Genomic DNA, 18,900 nt, shown 5'->3' with positions numbered 1-18,900 from the left:
ACTGAACCAGGATTGAACTAGGTCTGTAGCAACAAATGGCGTAATAACAGCCCACAATGTAATACTAATAATGTAAAAAAAAATAAAAAATTGTTTATATCTAATAAGCCGATAATGTACCGTAAATTTCAGACTATAAGCCGCTACTTTTTTCCACGCTTTGAACCCTGCGGCCTATACAGCAGTGCGGCTTATTTATGGAATTTTACTGGATAATGGCCCCTGGGGGGCGCTCTCTAGCTGTAAACGTAAAAGTGACACAGATGTGGGGAAAGATTCTGCTCTGAAGAATTCACTAGTTTTGATTTTGAACGATCATTTTGCGCATCATGAAATGGATATGATGTAGTTTTTAAGGTAACCCACTTTCCACGTAAAATAAAACACTGGGAGCCGTAAATACTTTTTGACATCTAAAATGAAGATAACACTGTGTATAATAATAATAAAAATAATGTAACGGAATAATGTAGGTTTTATTTTCACGGACAAGCCTTCTACACGTGGCAGATAAATATGGCAAAAATAACTTAAGTGCATAAAAAAATACAACTCACCAAACCGCTGCATCAGTGTGAGCCCTGCGCTGATTATGTGATTATGTCTACTCTGCTCCGCAGTTTCTTAAAAAAAAAACCAAAACTCTAAAGGCGTATCGTTTAATCCCAGGTGCTTGTTCTCCATGTGCCAAAGCAGTTGTGAAGGTTTCATTGCCTCATTTGCTTTTCCCGCATATTACGCAGAGCGGACTCTGCGCGTGAGTCACCTGTGTAACAATATGGTATATGTTTGAATTGCACACAATAGACTCGCCGCTAGAGGGCGATCGTGAGTTATGTTTACGGGTTTACGCTCGGCAGAGTGACCATGTGTGAACAGAGAATGTGACTTGTTGAAATAAAAATGCCAACCCGGTTGGGCCAGAACAAAGGAGCTGGACTCGCCTATTATTATAAAACCCTCACTGAAACATGGTGGCAGCGGCAGTGAACCTTGTCCGAGTTTTTTCTTTTTTGAGCCCCTTAGAGCCGTGTGTCGTGGAGGTACCGGAGAAGACGGAAAAGTGCAATCTGTTTAGCAAAGATTAGCATCGCACGTGAACAAGCTAGCAGCATGGACGGACTGAAGGCTCCACAGACTTTGTGTCTAGACTCCGACAACTTGTCTAAAGCATGGAAGACATGGAGGGATGAGTTTCAACTGTATGTTGGATTAACTGTGGCCGCAGATGACGAGGAAAAGAGAGTGACACTCTTCCATTATCTGGTTGGTGAAAGTGGCAGAGAGCTGCTTGATATTTTAATGGGGGACACAGCGCAGTCTGACTGGAAGGTGAAGGACATGATCGAAAAGTTTGATAACTACTGCAGTCCCATGGTGAACGAAACAGTGGAGCGGTACACATTTTTCATGAGGAATCAGAGCTCCAGCGAGTCGATTGATAGTTATGTGACTGAGCTTAAACTGCTCACTAAACGTGCAATTTTGGTACTTTGAGGGACTCCCTCGTTCGTGACAGAATCGTATGTGGTATCAACAACGCCAATATGCGGGAAAGGCTTCTGAGGGAAAGAGCCATGTCGTTTGACACTCGCGTTTAACTCTGCAGAGCAGCTGAATTGTCCCAGGAGAACTGCAAGGCCATAGCAGGTATAACAGTGGAGGAAGTTCACGTCGTACATGGAGCTTTGCGCCATCGGCAGAGGGACAAAGACGACACAGTGGAATGCAAGTTCTGCGGCAGGACGCATGAAAAGAGCAAGCAAAAATGTCCAGCATTCGGCAAGAAATGCAAAAAGTGTGGTAGGAACAACCACTTTGCGGCTAAATGTAAAGTCCGCACTGAAACAAGTAAGAAAACAGTGCACAATGTAACGGAATGTGAAAGTGAGTATGAGGACATTCTGTGTATTAGAGATGAGGGACGAAATGACAATGTGAATACTATAGACTCTGAAAAAAGAAAAGACACCAAACTGTTTGCAGGTATGCTCTTAGACAAAGATATTGTCAGATTTCAGATTGATTGCGGAGCTACATGTAACGTGTTACCTGTTAATCTGTTAAACAGAGATGTAAAACTGGATGAGACTAGTTCTGTGCTAGTGATGTACAATGGTAGCAAAGTAAAGCCACTGGGCAAATGTAAAGTGAAACTGAGAAACCCCAGAAACCAAAAATTGTACCAGCTAGAGTTCCAAGTGGTAGACAAAGATTACAATGTCCCATTGATTGGTAAAAGAGCCAGTGAGGCTATGAAACTGATTAAGGTGCACTATGAAAATATTATGGCTATTGACAGTATTGTGACAAAAGAAGAGGACACTAAAGGGCAATGGACATTTGAGCAAATTAAGACAGATTTTGCAGATGTGTTCACAGGAGACGGTTGTCTGGAAGGGGAATACAAAATGGAAATAGACACAAGTGTGAAGCCAGTGCAACTTCCAAAGAGGCGAGTTGCCATGATGAAGCCGCTGAAAGAGGAGCTGCAGGTCCTTGAGCGCCGAGGTATCATCACCCCTGTTAACTGTAGACTAAGAGTGTGCATTGATCCAAAACCCCTGAACAAGGCACTCAAACGCAGTCACTTTCCATTAGCAACTATTGAGGATGTACTTCCAGACATGTCTAAGGCTAAGGTGTTCACAGTTTGTGATGTCAAGAGTGGATTCTGTCTGAGGAGTCGAGTTACCAAACTACCTTTGCTACTCCATTTGTTTGAAAAAAGTTGAGACTTTTTCTGGAATGATGCAAACAAAAAAACATTAAACTGAATCCAGAAAAGTTCAAACTGAGACAAAGTGAGTGCAACTACATTGGGCACTGCCTCACGGCAAATGGGCTTAAGATGGGCCCGGACAAGGTTCGTGCCATTGAGCAAATGCCGAGGCCTACAAATGTGAAAGCAGTACAGAGGCTGTTAGGCATGGTAAATTACCTGGCCAAGTTTTGCCCACATCTCTCCGACCAGTGTGAAGTGTTAAGACAGTTGACACACAAAGACATAGAATGGGACTGGACAGAGCAACATGAGAGTGCATTCGTGAAACTCAAAAAGACTATTGCAGATGCTCCTGTCCTGAAGTACTACAGCCCTGAGGACGATCTGGTGGTTCAGTGTGATGCATCAGACACAGGTCTGGGGGCAGCGCTCATGCAGAAGGGTAAGCCTATTGCATTTGCAAGCAGAACACTCACACAAACAGAACGTGGTTACGCCCAGATCGAGAAAGAGTTTCTAGCTATGGTTTTCAGTATAGAAAAGTTTCATCAGTACACCTATGGTCGTGAAGTCACTGTCCAATCTGACCATAAGCCATTAGAGACCATAGTCCGGAAACCACTGTTGAGCGCACCAAAACGACTTCAGCGAATGATGCTGCGCATTCAGAAATATGACCTAGACGTGGTGTATGTCCCAGGCAAAGACATGTTACTGGCAGACACTTTAAGCAGAGCCTATCTCCCAGAATGCTCACCTCAAGGCTCTGTGGAAGCTGAAATAGAGACCGTTAATATGGTGCAACACTTACCTATCACAAATAACAGTCTAAGTCAGATTAGAACAACTACAAAAGATGACAAAACACTGCACACTGTTATTAAAATGATGCAGCAAGGATGGCCTTCAGACAAGAGAGTCATACCACCTGAAATCAGACCATACTTTTCATTTCAAGATGAACTAAGTCACCAAGATGGCATTGTGTTTAAAGGAGAGTGTGTTGTTATTCCTGCTTCCCTCCATAAAGACATCATCAGACGCCTACACTCCTCTCATCTGGGTGCAGAAGGATGTCTGCGGAGAGCCAGGGAATGCGTCTTCTGGATTGGCATGAACGACCATATTAAGACACACATTGCCCGTTGTGATATCTGCAGGTCAGTGGATGACAGACAACAAAAAGAAACACTCCACCCACATGATATACCTTGTAGACCATGGGCCAAAGTGGGTGTTGACCTATTTCAGTTTGACAACAAAGATTACCATGTAACAGTTGACTATTACTCCAACTATAGGGAAATAGACTTTTTGCCAAACACCAAATCTACTACAGTGATAAAGAATCTAAAGGCACATTTTGCTAGGTATGGCATCCCCACCACTGTAGTTTCTGATAATGGACCACAGTATTCATCCCAAAAGTTCCAAAGATTCATCCAGTTGTGGGAATTTGAACACAAAACGTCATCTCCAGCGTACCCACAGAGTAACGGAAAAGCAGAGTCTGCAGTCAAAATGGCAAAGAGACTGTTACACAACGCCTCTGGACAAGACCCCTACCTTGCACTCTTAGATCATCGCAACACACCATCACAAGGACTGGACACCAGCCCAGCACAGAGACTGGTGAGCCGCCGCACAAGGACATTACTCACAGTCAAAACCAGCCTTCTCCAACCCACAGTGATTCAGGCTGAGCAGGCACTTCGGAGCAATCAACTTCGTCAGTGTGCATACTACAACCGATCAGCCAGGGATCTCGTTCCCCTGAAAACAGGTGATTATGTGAGAGTACAGCCTTATCAGCCCCACACCAAATGGAGGCGAGGTACAGTGAAAAACCTTATCGACTTGAGATCCTATGAGGTTGAATTGGAGTCAGGCACAGTTCTCAGGAGGAACCGTAGACACCTCAGACGTGCTCATAAAGTGCCACAAACAGTGCCTACCGACATAGAGACTGCAGTCCCACAAAATGCCCAAACAGACTCGGTACAACCTTATTCAGCCCCTCAGACCATCAGTGAGGTGCCATTGACAACCAGAAGTGGTAGGGTTATTCACAAGCCACAGCGCTACAAAGACTTTGTTACCTAACCAGGCACTTATTTCATTATGGGGGAAAAGAGAAAAAATGAAATGTTATAGCACTGTTGGTTTTAGAATTTTGGGGTCATGCCACTTTAAAATGGCATACTGTTTCAGATGTTATATGTGTTGGTTATCTTTATTTACAAATGTAATACGTTCCATGTTCGGTAAAGCCTTGAAAAAAATATAATGAAGAAAAGCTTTCCAAAAGGAGAAAAGATGTAACAATATGGTATATTGTTTGAATTGCACACAACAGACCCGCCGCTAGAGGGCGATCGTGAGTTATGTTTACGGGTTTACGCCCGGCAGAGTGACCATGTGTGAACAGAGAATGTGACTTGTTGAAATAAAAATGCCGACCCGGTTGGGCCAGAACAAAGGAGCTGGACTCGCCTATTATTATAAAACCCTCACTGAAACAACCTGTAGCGACAAACCCAGATTTTAAGTAGGCATTGTCTGTTAAATTTATCTTTCTTTTTCTTGGAGATCATAGTCTCCTCTTCTGGCTCCTCAGTTGTCCTTTTCCCCTTTGTTAAAAGCTCTCCAAAGACTTTTATTTTGGCTCATTTTCACTCGCTTGTGGCTCTACTTTTGTGCGTCGTGTCTGATGTGTTATACGTGATACGTCATCGCGGAGACAAGAGCAGATAATATACTTGCTACTACATCAAATAGATTTCTGTGGCGATTTCCAGCAGGATTTTCATGATACATCTATGGACGAGCTTATTAGCGTGTCATTAGGTACGGGCGAAAGTTGCTCCTGACCCCTGTGCGCACAGCGTCTGAAAATCAGGGCTCTTTACGCAGGACTGTGAGCTGTGTCTGTGTCTGTGAGACGTGAGCGGTGTTTGTTTTGAACATTGTTCCGCGAGTGTGACGCTTATTTTTTTTAGAAACGAAAAATAAGAAAATATAATTTTATTTTAAGATCATAATAATCTTCCAATTTAAACTACAATAAAAAAGAGCTAACAGAAATAAAATACACTTCAATTAAATCCTTAAAATTAATTTTCCCAAGCCACGCAGAACCGCAGTATGAGGCTGAAAGAGGCGCATGCGGGTCCGAAGCCGCGGGTTGCCGACCCCTGAAATAGAGCCACTGCACGTAAGCTCGACATCAATGAATCCAACTTGGTCAATGTAAAAAGACGACAAAAGTTTTCAGGGGAAATAAAAGCAGATTTTCCGTGTTGGTGCAGCTTTATTTTCTAAACCTGCAGATGTGTTCATCCCGTGTTGTTGTCGTGTTGGTGCCAATTTTCAGGCACAGTTTAAAAAAAAGCGTGTCGGTGCACCGTCTTTCTGTGTACATATCTCATGTTACAATATGAAAACCTGCGGCTTATATTCAGGTGCGGCTTATATATGGACAAAATTGATTTTCTTTTCAAATTTAGCTGGTGCGGCTTATATTGAGGTGCGCTCTGTAGTCCGAAATTTACGGTAATAATTATGGTGAGCCAATGATGTTACAATGTTACATTATTGTCTCGGCAAGGGGAAAAAATGCCATAATGGAATAACTGCAGCCAATATAGCACTAACTTATTTGGGAGTGGCATTCTGTTCAATTCAGCTTTTTATTTACTTATTTATTTATTCATTTATTTATTTAAATGGAATATGTCCTATGAATTTTAAACATCCAGATGTCCTTTGTTTTGAAACACACATTTTGCAGAAATTGCAAAGTTGTTGAAAACTCAGTCAATCACCTTAACCATGTGAGCAAATAAACACAAGTATCACATTATGTTATTATGTTATTGGCTCACTGAAATTATTACATTATGGGCTTATTACAGTGAAAATTGGTTACATTGTTGGAAGTTATTAACCCAAATCCAGGTCTAATCCAGGTCTAAACCAAATCTAAACCAGGTCTGTTTTGTAGATATCCTGGATCTCTGACCTTTTGTTCTGGAGGGAATCACGGCTATGACAACGACGTGGAGAGCATGCATGTGAGAAGACCACCACCAATATTATTACAAATGATAATGGACTTGCTTGTTTCTTGCTTTGTCAGAGCTGCCTTAAAACAGTGAACATGTCTCAAACTATTCAATACTAACCATACATTGTATAAAGAAGTCAACTGAGGGAGTGTTACGTCACCCACAGTGATGAAGGCTAGCACATATAGCAGCTAATCTGGGAACATTTTTGGAAGTTTGAGCATGCAACGAAAGAGCCAATCAGGAGCAAGGCTGTTAAAGGTAATGCCCTTCCCGCCAGCACCGCTGCTTTGGCAGCTCTTAGCAACAAGGCTGTCAATTAACCTGTAGCTAGCTCTAACTTTCTGGAAAGAAGGAGCCTGATTTGTCTGTTAGTAATGTTCATATCTTGATTTAGGGGATCATGTAGAGCGGGTTAATATGGACATTTTAAAACCAAAATGATGAGCCTGACAGCAGCAGTTACAGAGAGAGGGGCCACGTGTTTTCAGTAGAAAGTGAATCGCACCCATGCTTTTTGGAACATGCCAGCTTGTGGGTTTGCTATGTTGATTTATATATATATATATATATATATATATATATATATATATATATATATATATATATATATATATATATATATATGTGTGTGTGTTTTGTTTTGTTCAAGCCACAAGAGGATGAAGTGTGTGAACTCAATACATTTAAGTCTTGAGGTCAATAGACTCTCTTGTTTACATCTTATAAAATGATTGGTTTAGTTTATTTTTAAAAAATTAAAAAGATCTGGAAAAAGTCCTGAAATTCAAGCTTGCCTCCCAAATCCCGAATCCTGAATTCTATCCAGTTTTTCCTGAAAATACTGTTAGTCTAAGATCATTAGTAGTGATTGTTGACTTAATAGACTTCAAACACCTCTATTCTGGGATTGAACAGATGAGGGCAAGTGACATATTTCCCTATTGATTGCACTGTACTTTGCCATGAAATATCCAAAAGGTAAATTCACAAATGTTAAACCTGATCTTTTCTATTAGTGACTAGACCCAAGAACTCACTGTATTACAACACAAATCTGCATTTTAACAATAATATTTTGAGCTGCTCTGTGTTAAAAATTATTGGCCTATAGAATGTTGTGATGTCATCGCAGCTATTTCATAATTTTTTTGCGTCCCAAATTCTCCCATTCTCTCTTCACCCTAATTGGTCTTGACCATAGACTGTATATATAAAAGGCCATCACTAACTTGCTAGCCGCCACGTTCCAAATAGGAAGTGAGTATGGGGCGCTTTCAGCTCCATGGTCAAGCTCATCATTTTGGTTTTAACCTGCTCTACATGATCCTGGCTTTTTTATTCCACTATTGTGTCTGTAAATCAAGGTATGACAATTAATAACAGACCAATGTGGTCCCACTGGCATTAACCACAGGTTTGATTGACAGGGTTGCTAAGTGCCTACCCCCTGCTAAACCGGCGGTTTGGGCAAGAAGGGGCATTTTTTTTAAACGCCTCGCTCCAGATTGGCTCTTTTGTTACTATCATACTCACAATCACGAGTCCTAATATGGAACTTGGCTCAAAATTAGCTCCTATAACAGCTAGCATCAATAAGCTTTATTTGGCAGGAACCATACACTACAGGTGATATTACACTCACTACACTTCTTTATAAAAACTAAGGTACTGACCCACTTAAATTTACATTCATTTGGTGCTATTGCTACTGTGAACAGGAAGGGGAAAAGTGAGCAGCCCTGTCTACAACCTCTGCTGATCACAATTGGTTTTAAAATATTTATCTAGAGCATGCAGCTTTTTAATATTTTGTTATTTCACTTAGATTTACTTTCATATTTTTTGCAGGCCATGTTCTTGAGCTATGGGCCCAAGTTCAAGTCTCAGACTGTGGTGGAACCGTTCTCCAACATTGAGTTGTATAACCTCATGTGTGGTATGTTTGGGTTCTAATCTCTTACATTATTTTAGATTCACATGACATGAGCACACTTTAGAATCCCTCTAGTTTAACCTATAGACATATATAAATGTACATAGCTAACCCTCTATCCACCGTGTTCCAAATAGGAAGTGATCATGGACTGCTCTTGCAGCTCCATTCACTCCGACTCCAATTCACTTTATATTAGAAAATTGTCTCTTCTCTCTCCGTAAAATGCTCCGTAAATGCTGCAGTCAGGTTCATCATTCTTGGTCTTAAAATGTTTGTATTGACCCTAATCCACTGATCCTGGTATTTTTATTTGACTATTGTGTCTGTAACTCAAAATATGAACATCAGTAAGAGACAAATCAGCTGTCTTCTTTCTCAGAAGTCACTCCCGCTAGCATTAGCAACAGGTTTGGTTGACAGTTTTGTTAAGCGCCCAACCCCTGCTAAACCAGTGGTGTGTGCAGGAAGTCGAGTAACCTTCCATAGCTTTGGTCCAGATTGGCTCTTTGGTTGCTATGATACTTGCAGTTAGTTTTCAAATTCGCCCCATAACTGCCAGCCTCGCTGACTGGAGCCGAACGTTATGGGTGATGTCACACTCGCTGACTCCACTACGATATGGTTCAACCTGAGTTGGAGACAGGTCAAAATTCTCAGGTGCAAGTTGCTGTTTAACTGTCAGATTGTAGATTTGTTTACCTGGTTTATGGTTAATATCTCTGTAATCACTGGGCCTGTCCACATGAAATAAATGCTGGCACCAAGTCTAACGTCTCTGTCAGTATAAATAAACAAAAGTGATATGATTTTTTCACAATAGCTTCAGAAAGATGTGCCATTGTTGTTGTTCAACCCCAAAGATATGTTTTTAGTTGAAAGGATAAGATTAATATGACATACTTTTAATCTTGATTCAGTATATTTTTCATTGAAGTAACAGAACTCGTACTTGAGTAAAGGTTTTGGTTCCTCTTCCCAGTAATTCTACAAGTGAAAAACGCTTTATGTTGACAATATGAAATGATTTGATGATTTGTGTTTCTTGCAGCTCCTTCGGATGTGATTTATTTTGTCTCATTTTTGTCTCTATCGTTTGAAAATAACACATTTTATACATTATTTAATGTTTTATCCTTTACATTGATTTCACCTCAAATTTTAAATCAGATGTTACTCCCTTACTCTTTCAGTTATTCTTACTTGAGTAGTACTTTTCCCAAGTACCTTTTTACTCTTACTTGAGTAATTTCTTGGACCATTACTTTGTAGTTCTACTTAAGTAATATTATTTACATTATTCTTAGTACAATTTTTGGCTACTCTACCATCTCTGAGATCATATAAACACATAAATAAGTCAGTCTCAAGCTAGCTAGCATATTAGTATCAATATCAAGATACATTTTGCTCAAATGTATGGGGTACATAGCCTTTCATTCGATTTTATTTTACATTTGAAATAATTCCTAGTTGATGTTGCTCCTCAGATGTGTTGGAGATCATTCCGGCTGAGAACAACGGAACCCACGGAGCTCTGAACCACCTGCAGAGGGAGCCTTTCTTCAGCCCCTCCTTCCCCCCAGAGCTGAGCCCTGCTCTGGACTGTTCCCTGACCAGCCTGACCCCCCCTGATACCCTAGGCTGTTCCTGCAACCTGCTGGTACCAGGACTAAACCAGGACTAAGGCAGTACAGAACCAAGACTAGTCTAGGACAAAACCAGGATTCAACCAGAAATGACCCAGGAACGAACCAGGACAAAATATTGAACTAATCCAAGACTGAACCAGGACTAGACCAGGACTGAACGAGGACCTGACCAGGATTAATTAGGAATCAAACAGTACTGAAACAGGGGCTAAACCAGAACTGCACCACAATTAGCCCAGGATTAAACCAGAGACTGAACCAGGACTGCTAGAGCTGTGCGCTATGGGTTGTGTCACACTCCCTCAGTCTAGTTTATGCAGTCTATGGTTCAGAGACACTCTCTGCAGCCCCCTTGAAAAAGAAATCAATCAAGGGGTTATTGCAGAAGTTCAAAATAAGAGATGAGGAGCTTTTCAGATCTCTCTTTCTAACTGAATAATCAAGTAAGCAGAATTCATAACATTTCCCTTTTACAATAAAATATATACCTATGTTATATATGTCTCATATATAACATAGGTATCCTCCACATAGGTCCCTGACACATTGACATCTAAATAATGTGTCAACCAGTGGCAGGCCATTAAGGTCAGCAATGCCTTCTCCTCTAGCCTAAATATGCTCGGAAAAGTGAATTTATTTTATTTTCATAAATATGTATGGAAAAATATTCACTATTCTGTGTTCTCTTTATGTCATATTATATCCACTTCGTTGAGTGGCTTCCAATGTTGTTTATTGTGGTAGAGTTTCAAGCTAATTATATTTCAGCTAGCTTGTGGGCCTTCAGAGTAAACAGAGCAGGCCCTGCCCACTGTAAGTAGACACAATTTCAATAGCCAATCAGATCTCCATTCTGCATTTCAGGGCTAGCTAGAAGGCCCGACACAAACGTGTACGTGTACTGTGATTGGATACGTATACGCACTGCTACAGTGTGAAAGACGGCAGTTTGCAGAATGTCTAACTAAACCCGGAGACAGCTCTTGCTATATTTTTAACCCATAATGGCCGAAGTTTAAGAGATTGATCTGGTTGCAGATATACTTTATACTAAATACAAGACGGCATTTCACGAAAAGCTGGATATTATGAGAAGAGGTCGGCTGACCCCTGTGCTAGCTAACCTGTCCCAGCAAGAAAAAGGGTTTGTCCGTCATTTGCAAATTGTACTGTTCTTGTACGGCTGGGCACTTACAAGCTACGGTGCATTTGAAAACGTTTGGAGACATTTGAGTGGAGTGTAGCTCAGCTGCACACAGGGAAATGGAGCTCCACAATGAAAAAGTGATTTTATAATGCTAATAATAATGTGGTGCACTGAAGTCACCTCAGTTAAAACTGCACTAAAGTTCATTTAATCTCAGCTGTGCCACATTTTCAGTTATTTGCTGTTGTACAGCCTATTGTCAAAAAATGCTAATGATCTATTTACTTTATTTTCAAAGAATAGTTTGTTTTGTTATTGTCTGGTCATTTTAAAATGAAAACAGAAAATTGCTTAATTAGGTAAAAAGGCCTTCTGGAAAGGCCCCTGAATTTTATAATCTAAACTAGACCCTCTGCTAGTGAGAATGATAAGCAATGTTCACACTGCAGGCCAAATCTGATTTTTTTTATTTTTTTTCCCCAATTGTGATCTGTATCAGATTTTTTCATGTCAGTGTGAACAGCTCAACTCCAGTTTTTTCAAACCCCGGCCTCATTCGTATGTGATAATAAATCTGATATGTATCCAATATCACTGCAATTGGAATGCTCATTGAAAATAGAGTTTTGGTATGCAAGAGTTAGGGAAAGGCGATCACTTGCATAAGCAAATGTTCTCCTGCTCATTCAAAAGTTATTAAAAAAGTTGGTATCAGTGAAGCAGCTCACATCAGTGTCCCACCACTCTTGGCTCCAACTCCTCATCCACACACTCCTCAAAATGGAAATGTTAGAAAGGCTCCCACATACCGCCATAACCAAAATCCTTGCCCTCTTCCTTTTTAATATACTTTGTGAAATCACGTGATAAAGCAAATGTTGACTCCAGTTACTCAAATAATTTGAAATAGTCAAAAATACTCCAGGACTGAGAGAACACGAGGCCATGTTTACTGCCACTGCGTGTGACAGTGTGTGACATTGTGTTATGTTGTGTGACATTGTGTGACGTTATGTGATGTTGTGTGACGTTGTGTGTCACTGTGTGATGTTATGTGATGTTGTGTGATATTGTGCGCATGCAGATCACTTCGCGGCCACATTCCTTTCGCATTTGGGATCTGATACAAACAAAAATCCAAATTGGGCCACATACTCTGCAGTGTGAGTGTAGCCTAAGTCACTTCTAAAATCTCTATGTGACTGTAAAAGAAAAATTCAAATCTGAAGTCTGTGCAGCATTTTGAAGTGTGCCCAAGTCATTGCTGTCTTGGGCACATTCTGAGGATGAACTGGGACCTGGTGAAATGAACTTTTGAGAAGAAAACAGCTTCAGCTAAATACACAAAAAAAATCTTGAATATTTGGGACCTGTTGTTTGCAATGGCATTGTTGAGGTGCTGAAAATCTCCACATGGATGCCACCCATTGTCAGACTTTGGAACCATGTGAAGGGGAGAAGCCCAGGAACTCCTCTTTGGCTTTTACAAGCTTGGCCACATCTAAACGGCATGCACATGCAGAAACTGGTGGGCCCACTGTAGTAACACCGTGTTTAGCTACTGTAGAAGAAAATGTAGGGACAGTAAGGGCAGGAAATTGGAAACTAAAAGACATTCCCTGTAGCTAGCATGGCCCTGTCCAGGTCCCAAAATGTCTGCAGAGGAGGCAGGCATGATGCTGTGCTGATCCACCAGTGCACGCAGCTGCTAGTGAACACCAGCTCTCTCATTTTCCTGCTGCTGAAATGAATACGGAGAACACAGTACTCCAAAACAGTGATGGCAGAGGCTTTCTTCACAGTCAGAAGTTTACCAGCATTTCATTAGTATTTGGTACCATTGCCTTTAAACTGTATGACATTGGTCAAGGGTTTTGAATATTCTTCCTCAAGCTTCTCAACAGGAATTTTGTCTCATTCCTCCTGACAGAACAGGTGTAACAGAGCTAAGTTTGTGGCCATCTTGCCTACACATGCCTTTTCAGGTCTGTTCATACATTTTCAATAGAATCGAGGTCAGGGCTTTGTGATGGCCACTCCAAACCATTGACTTTGTTATCCTTAAGCCATTTTGTCACCAGTTTGGCAGTATGCTTCAGGTCATTGTCCATTTGTAAGACCCAAGCTTTAACCTCCTGGCTGATGTCTTGAGATGTTGCTTCAGTATTTCCACATAATGTTTTTTTCCTCATGATGCATCTATTTTGTGAAGTGTACCAGTCCCTCTTCAGCAAAACAACCCCACAACATGATGCTGCCATCCCCATATTTCACAGTTGGAATGGTGTTCTCGGACTTGCAAGCTTCCCCCTTTTTCCTCCAAATGTAGCGATGGCCATTATGATAGTTCATTTTTTGTTTCTTCAGACCACAGGACACGCCTCCAAAAATTAAGCCATTTTACCTGTGACCTCCTCCCTAGGGAGGTGTTCCGGGCATGTCCCACCGGAAGGAGGCCCCAGGGAAGACCCAGGACACGCTGGAGGGACTATGTCTCGGCTGGCCTGGGAACACCTTGGGGTCCCACTGGAGGAGCTGGAGGACGTGTCCAGGGTGAGGGAAGTCTGGGAGTCCCTGCTTAGACTGCTGCCCCCACAACCCGGCCCAGGATAAGCCAAAGAAAATGGATGGACGAATGGGCCTGTGACCTTTCGTAAACTGTAATCTGCCATTTCTTTGGGAGAAATGGCTTCTTCCTGAGTGTCCTTTCAGCCCATGTTGGTACAGTACAGTCGTTTCACTGTGGATAACGACACACTCTTACCAGCTTCAGCAGCATCTTCACAAGGTCTTTTGCTTTTGTTCTTGGGTTGATCTGCACATTTCAGACCAAAGCAGGTTCATCTCTGGGACACAGAACCCGTCTCCTTCTTAAGCACTGTGATGACTGGACATTCCCATGGTGTTTATACTTGACTAATTGTTTGAACAGATGAACATGGCACCTTCAGGCATCTGGAAATTGCACCAAGGATGAATCCACAGTCCTCTTCTGGATATCTTGGCTGATTTCTTTTTACTTTTCCATGAAGTTACACAAAGAAGTAGTGTGTTTCAGGTGAGCTTCAGATACATCCACAGGTGTGTCTCTAATTAACTCAAATGTCAATAATCCAGTAGCTTCCAAAGACATGACATCATCATCTGGGTTTTCCCAAATTGTTCAAATGCACTGTATGTAAACTTCTGACTTTGAAGAAAGTAATGAAAAATTTTCAAAACAAAAAAAATCTCATTATTCTGGACTAAAATGTATTAATGGAATGCCTGGAAAGCATTTCGCTCCTTCTGTGGTGCGTCTGTGGTGCATCAAGATGTTTCCATTTAATAAAAAACCCTGCCGTTTTCCAAGGAAGTGGAGGGCTTAGAGGCAATGCACTAACGTCAACAGTGCATTCCTCAACACCAGGACTAACCTGGACTAAACCAAGACTGACCCAGTACTGAAGCAGGTCTAAACCAGGACTGAACCAGGAACATAGTAGTTCGTTCACATCGTTCTGTATCTGCTGTGCATCTGCTCTGCCCAAACTCTGGATCCAGACCTGGTTTTGGACAAGGTTTTGGTTAAATCTGCTTTCTGTCTCAGATGCATCCCTCACAGCTCATCTGCAGCTCATCCATTCCATCAGAATTGTCAAATATGTATTTATAATTCCAGATTTAAATGGTTGCAATTACCAAGTTCAATAATTCTGCATTTCTTTAGGTAGTCCCCTGTCCTTTGTGAGACCTAAATCTGTCAAATGCCCTACTTGTGTGTCAGATGCCCTCCCTGTGTCTCCATGGGGTCTTATTCTGTGTAAAAGCTGCTAACTCTATAGTTTAGACCTCTACAAATGTGTACTGATATGTGAACGCTCCTGGATGGGTTACAAATGTGAACTTTAACTGATTCTCAATAAAATGTTATTTACATTTTGTTCAGTTATAAATAGCGGCATATTTTCATAGCTCATTTTGCTCATTGCCTTATTTACTGAGTGCAGGGCGGTGTGACCTCCTGACTCACTGTTTACTATAAATAAACTGATAAACTTGACTTTGAGCTCCTGTTTCCAGTAAAACGAGCTTCACTGAACAAACAGCATTTCTGAGATTTTCTTTAGACTGGAAATGATTCAATGATCTGACACACAGAGATACAGGAGGATGAGATCATCTGACAAATAGGGCTAACCCTGTTTTTCTTTTCAGAATGACAGCAGCATCAACAACAGACTCAACCTAACCTCAGAAGAAGGTAATCCTCTGCATCCTCCCCTCCATCTCTGACCCTCTTGCATCCTCTTCTCCTTTAACTGTCTCCTCTGCTCCCCTGACCCTCTCCTCTCCATCCTCTGCTCCTCTGACCCTCTCCTCTCCATCCTCTGCTCCTCTGACCCTCTCCTCTCCATCCTCTGCTCCTCTAACTGTCTCCTCTTCTCCTCTGACCCTCTCCTCTGCCTCCTCTGCTCCTCTATCTATCTCCTCTGCTCCTCTAACCCTCTCATCTCCATTCTCTGTACCCCTGACCCTCTCCTCTCTATCCTCTGCTCTTCTGACCCTCTCATCTCCATCCTCTGCTCCTCTTGCTGTCTCCTCTTCTCCTCTAACCCTCTCCTCAGCATCCTACTCCTCTAACTGTCTCTTCTGCTCCTCTGACCCTCTCTTTTCCATCCTCTGCTCCTCTAAGTGTCTCCTCTGCTCCTCTCTAAGTGGCTGCATCAGAAAGGACCCATCTACCTTTTGGACCTCCAGCTCTGCTCCAGGGGGGTCAGAGCCACTGCCATCTCCATCATGAGGGCTTTGTGAGCGGGTACAGCAGGGACAGACTCATGCCTCTGTGGACGTCCTACACACTCCCCAAATCTGTCAGTATCTGTACACTTGTTTCCATTTCACTTTTTGCTAATCCGGGAATGAAGATACTCAAAACTGCAGAGTTAATGGGACAAGAGAGAACATTGACTGACGCAGAAAAAAAGACAAAAAGAAACAAAATAATCATTATAACCGTAATCATTTCTCAAACACTGGATCCTGTGATAAACCGCTATATTTCCAGTGACGTGAAGCTGACATGCTAGCAAAACATAGATATGTGAGTTAAGACCAGCTGTTTCCTGTTCCTGTGTGTTTCTGTGTTTTTTGGATAAGATCCAGTTTAGAACTGGTTTAGTCCTCACTTAGACCTGGTTTAGATCAAGTTTAGACATAATTTAGACCTACTTTACTCCTCATTTAGACCTAGTGAAATACTTGTTTAGTCCTTGTTCAATCCTGGTTTAGACCTGGTTTAGTCCTAGTTTAAACCTAGTTTAGTCTTGCTTAGTCCTGGTGTAGTCCTGGATTAGACTTGGATTAGTCCTGGTTTAGATCTGGTTTAGACCTTTCTATGTTTTTTGGATACACAACAGTCACGTATTATATAACAAAAAGAAATAATAAATAAAAATAAATAAAATATTTCCAGTGGATAATGCAGCTAATATGAGCCAAACCCAATCCATTAAATAAAGAGATGCGAAGAACGGAATAAATAAAAGTGAAAGTGAAATAAATGCAGCAAAGCTGATGGTAAACCAGAAGTAATTTTGTGTTTACTCTAGTAAGGATCAGTAGTACTAGTAGTAGTAGTAGAAGTAGAAATGGCAGTAGTAGTATCAGTAGTAGTGGCAGTAGTAGTAATAGTAGTATCAGTAGTACTAACCCCTCTGTCTCTCAGCCCTCCCCTGGTCCTTTGGGTCCTCTTGTCTCAGACTGTCTCCGCCCTGATGTTCGGGTTCCTCCAAACCAGAGTTCCTCCTGTGATGTCTACAGCTCCAAGAACCTCAGCGCCGGGTTCCTCTTCCCTCCAAGTAACTCCTCTACACTACAGAACCGTCCTGGTTTAAACCTGGTTTAGACCTGGTTAAGATGCCCCAAGCCCCCATATTTAGAACTGATTTAGTCCTCGCTTAGACCTGGTTTAGATCAAGTTTAGACATAATTTAGACCTAGTTTACTCCTTAGATAATTTAGACCTAGTTTACTCCTCATTTAGACCTAGTGAAATACTTGTTTAGTCCTTGTTCAATCCTGGTTTAGACCTGGTTTAGTCCTGGTTTAAACCTGGTTTAGTCTTGCTTAGTCCTGGTGTAGTCCTGGATTAGACTTGGATTAGTCCCGGTTTAGATCTGGTTTAGACCTGGTTTAGATGCCCAAGCCCCCATATGTAACATTTCTGGTGGCAGGCAAATCATATGCTTATCTTCATGGAAAAACATTAAAGTTATACTTTGAAATGTACCAGGCAAATGAACAACATCTTTAATGCATGCATATGATCTGATTAGTGCATTAATATGATCTAATGTTATGAAGCTTTAATAATATTTGTGTTCGTTCAAGATCTGAACTCTTCAGCAGAGCAGCAGTTTGATGCTCTCACCACCTCCAACATCATCCCCATGCTCCCAGAGTTTAAGAGTGAGTCCTAAACACACTGCAGAATTGAACTCAAAGCACAGGCTACAGCAACAGTGATGACCGTGACACCGCCGTGTTTGTGGAAGAGTCGCTCAGACTAGACTGAGGGCATGCAGTAATATGCAGTGGGTTTACAGTGAAAGTACATTTCAAAGACCAATTACACAGTGTTTCTGAGCCTGGGCTCCTTCAAATGATACATAACTGCACCAGACAGCTCACATCTCCTGACTGCAGCACACACCTGTGGCCTTCTACGTGCACTTTGAAGGCTGTGTAAAAATACACGTCCAAATGTTTTTACCCATGCATGCTATCCTCCGCCTAAGCCCTCCTCTGCTTCTCTGACCCTCTCCTCTGCTCCTCTAACTCCCTCCTCTGCTCCTCTGACCCTCTCCTCTGCTCCTCTGACCCTCTCCTCTGCTCCTCTAACTCCCTCCTCTGCTCCTCTGACCCTCTCCTCTGTTCCTCTGACCCTCTCCTCTGCTCCTTCTGTCTGTTTCTTTCAGGGATCTGGAGTTACTTTCATGACTCTCTGCTCCCACGATATTCATGGCTCTATGAAGAACTAAATGTGGTGAGCGGCCCAGTGTTTGACTATGACTTCAATGGACGATATGACTCCTCGGACCAGATTCTTCAGTGAGTCCTAGTTTATTCCTGGTTTATTCCTGGTTTAGTCCTGGTTTAGTCCTGGTTTAGTCCTGGTTTAGTCCTATTGTAGTCATGTTTTAATCCTGGTTTAGCACTAGTTTAGTCCTGGTTTAAGATTAAGGTTTAATTCATGCTCTGCATTTGACCCATCCTTCAGTGTCTCTGGGTTAAATCTGTCAGAAGCAGAGGGAGCCATCTACAGGTCTTCAGTTAGTCTTGGTCAGGAGCGCGGATGGAGGATTTGACCTATTTTGCAAATTTTGGGT

At 41.8% G+C, this 18,900-nt stretch overlaps 1 protein-coding gene across 1 annotated transcript in view; it reads left to right on the top strand.

Moving 5' to 3' along the window:
- Positions 1-18,626, top strand: part of LOC117378396 (ectonucleotide pyrophosphatase/phosphodiesterase family member 3-like) — a 50,129-nt gene extending 31,503 nt beyond the window's left edge. Inside the window, 8 exon segments of the mRNA XM_033974986.2 lie at positions 6,729-6,798; positions 8,644-8,731; positions 10,219-10,391; positions 15,728-15,773; positions 16,229-16,383; positions 17,238-17,370; positions 17,903-17,980; positions 18,490-18,626. Of these exon segments, the coding sequence (XP_033830877.2) occupies positions 6,729-6,798; positions 8,644-8,731; positions 10,219-10,391; positions 15,728-15,773; positions 16,229-16,383; positions 17,238-17,370; positions 17,903-17,980; positions 18,490-18,626 (880 nt within the window).
- Positions 18,627-18,900: the final 274 nt, after the last annotated feature.

The sequence above is a fragment of the Periophthalmus magnuspinnatus genome, chromosome 11 (genome assembly GCF_009829125.3).
Source record: "Periophthalmus magnuspinnatus isolate fPerMag1 chromosome 11, fPerMag1.2.pri, whole genome shotgun sequence".
NCBI classification, from domain to species: Eukaryota; Metazoa; Chordata; class Actinopteri; order Gobiiformes; family Gobiidae; genus Periophthalmus; species Periophthalmus magnuspinnatus.
Note: the sequence above shows the minus strand (reverse complement) of the source record. Positions and strands in the feature narration are given on the sequence as shown.